This window comes from Dinoponera quadriceps, unplaced genomic scaffold, assembly GCF_001313825.1.
Source record: "Dinoponera quadriceps isolate SergipeBrazil2010 unplaced genomic scaffold, ASM131382v1 C3880260, whole genome shotgun sequence".
Lineage (NCBI taxonomy): Eukaryota > Metazoa > Arthropoda > Insecta > Hymenoptera > Formicidae > Dinoponera > Dinoponera quadriceps.
Window position 1 is genome coordinate 1 of NW_014567937.1, and position 803 is coordinate 803.

Here is an 803-nt window from a genome sequence, read left to right on the forward strand (position 1 = left end):
TAATATATATACTTTATGAGTGACGTGGAAACTTATTTTGCCATGATAATAATTATATATATAATTAATATAAATTAATATAAATATTTTGAGTAATTAAACACCTAATAATAATGTTATAATATTATTTAGCAAAATATACATTAATTATTTCATCCTCAAAGTGTCTATGTCATACCATTGTATTCTGATACTTTTTTTACATGTAACTGCCTTTTGTATCTAATCTGATGTGTGAGTGATCGAATTGGCTATTATGTACAGAAAGTGAGGATGAGTGGAAAAATGGCACTCACGGGAATACGGAAGGTAATGCACGCTCTTCGTGCATTTTTACTGTTCAACGTGCCGCACAGCTTCACATTGTCGATATAGGCGTCTTCCTTGCTATGATATTTTCCGGTAATGTAGATGGACTGGTCTGCGTCATAGTAACTGTCAAATACAAACGATAGGATAGCGTCGATAAATCTTCAAAGTAATGAAAGATGCATCACATGAAAGTTTTTTACCAATAGTATACATCATTTTCTTTGATACGAGCACCTAATATGGGCAAGCCATCAGTATCTAATATATCCGCGTATTCGGGTTTTTCTGGATTGCGAGCGAAATAACTTCGCTGATCCTTCAAGTCGACGAACTCGGACTTGTAAATCATCCCGTGCGCTAAACCGCGATCATACGCCGCCTTATTGATGACCATCGCATCTTCCATGTCGTATCCCTGTATCAGATATTAATGATCGCGTTGTGTGAGGAAAGGCATTTGCATCACCCATCTCTTCGGGACGCGCAGAAAA

The 803-nt window shown here is 36.5% G+C and overlaps 1 protein-coding gene across 1 annotated transcript; it reads right to left on the minus strand.

The window, feature by feature from the left end:
- Positions 1–217: 217 nt before the first annotated feature.
- On the minus strand, positions 218–774 carry LOC106751502 (DNA-directed RNA polymerase I subunit RPA2-like). Its single transcript, XM_014632400.1, has 2 exons — positions 513–774; positions 218–435 (listed from the first exon to the last, which is right to left on the minus strand). The coding sequence occupies exons 1-2, from the start codon at positions 716–718 to the stop codon at positions 255–257; spliced, it is 387 nt and encodes a 128-aa protein (XP_014487886.1). The 5' UTR covers positions 719–774; the 3' UTR covers positions 218–254.
- Positions 775–803: the final 29 nt, after the last annotated feature.

Excerpts from the sequence above, each read along its gene's own strand:
- LOC106751502 (XM_014632400.1), bottom strand. The coding sequence starts at position 718 with ATGGAAGATGCGATGGTCATCAATAAGGCGGCGTATGATCGCGGTTTA. Across the intron at positions 436-512 it reads GAAAATGATGTATACTATTG|TTACTATGACGCAGACCAGT; the intron begins GTAAAAAACTTT and ends TGTATTTGACAG.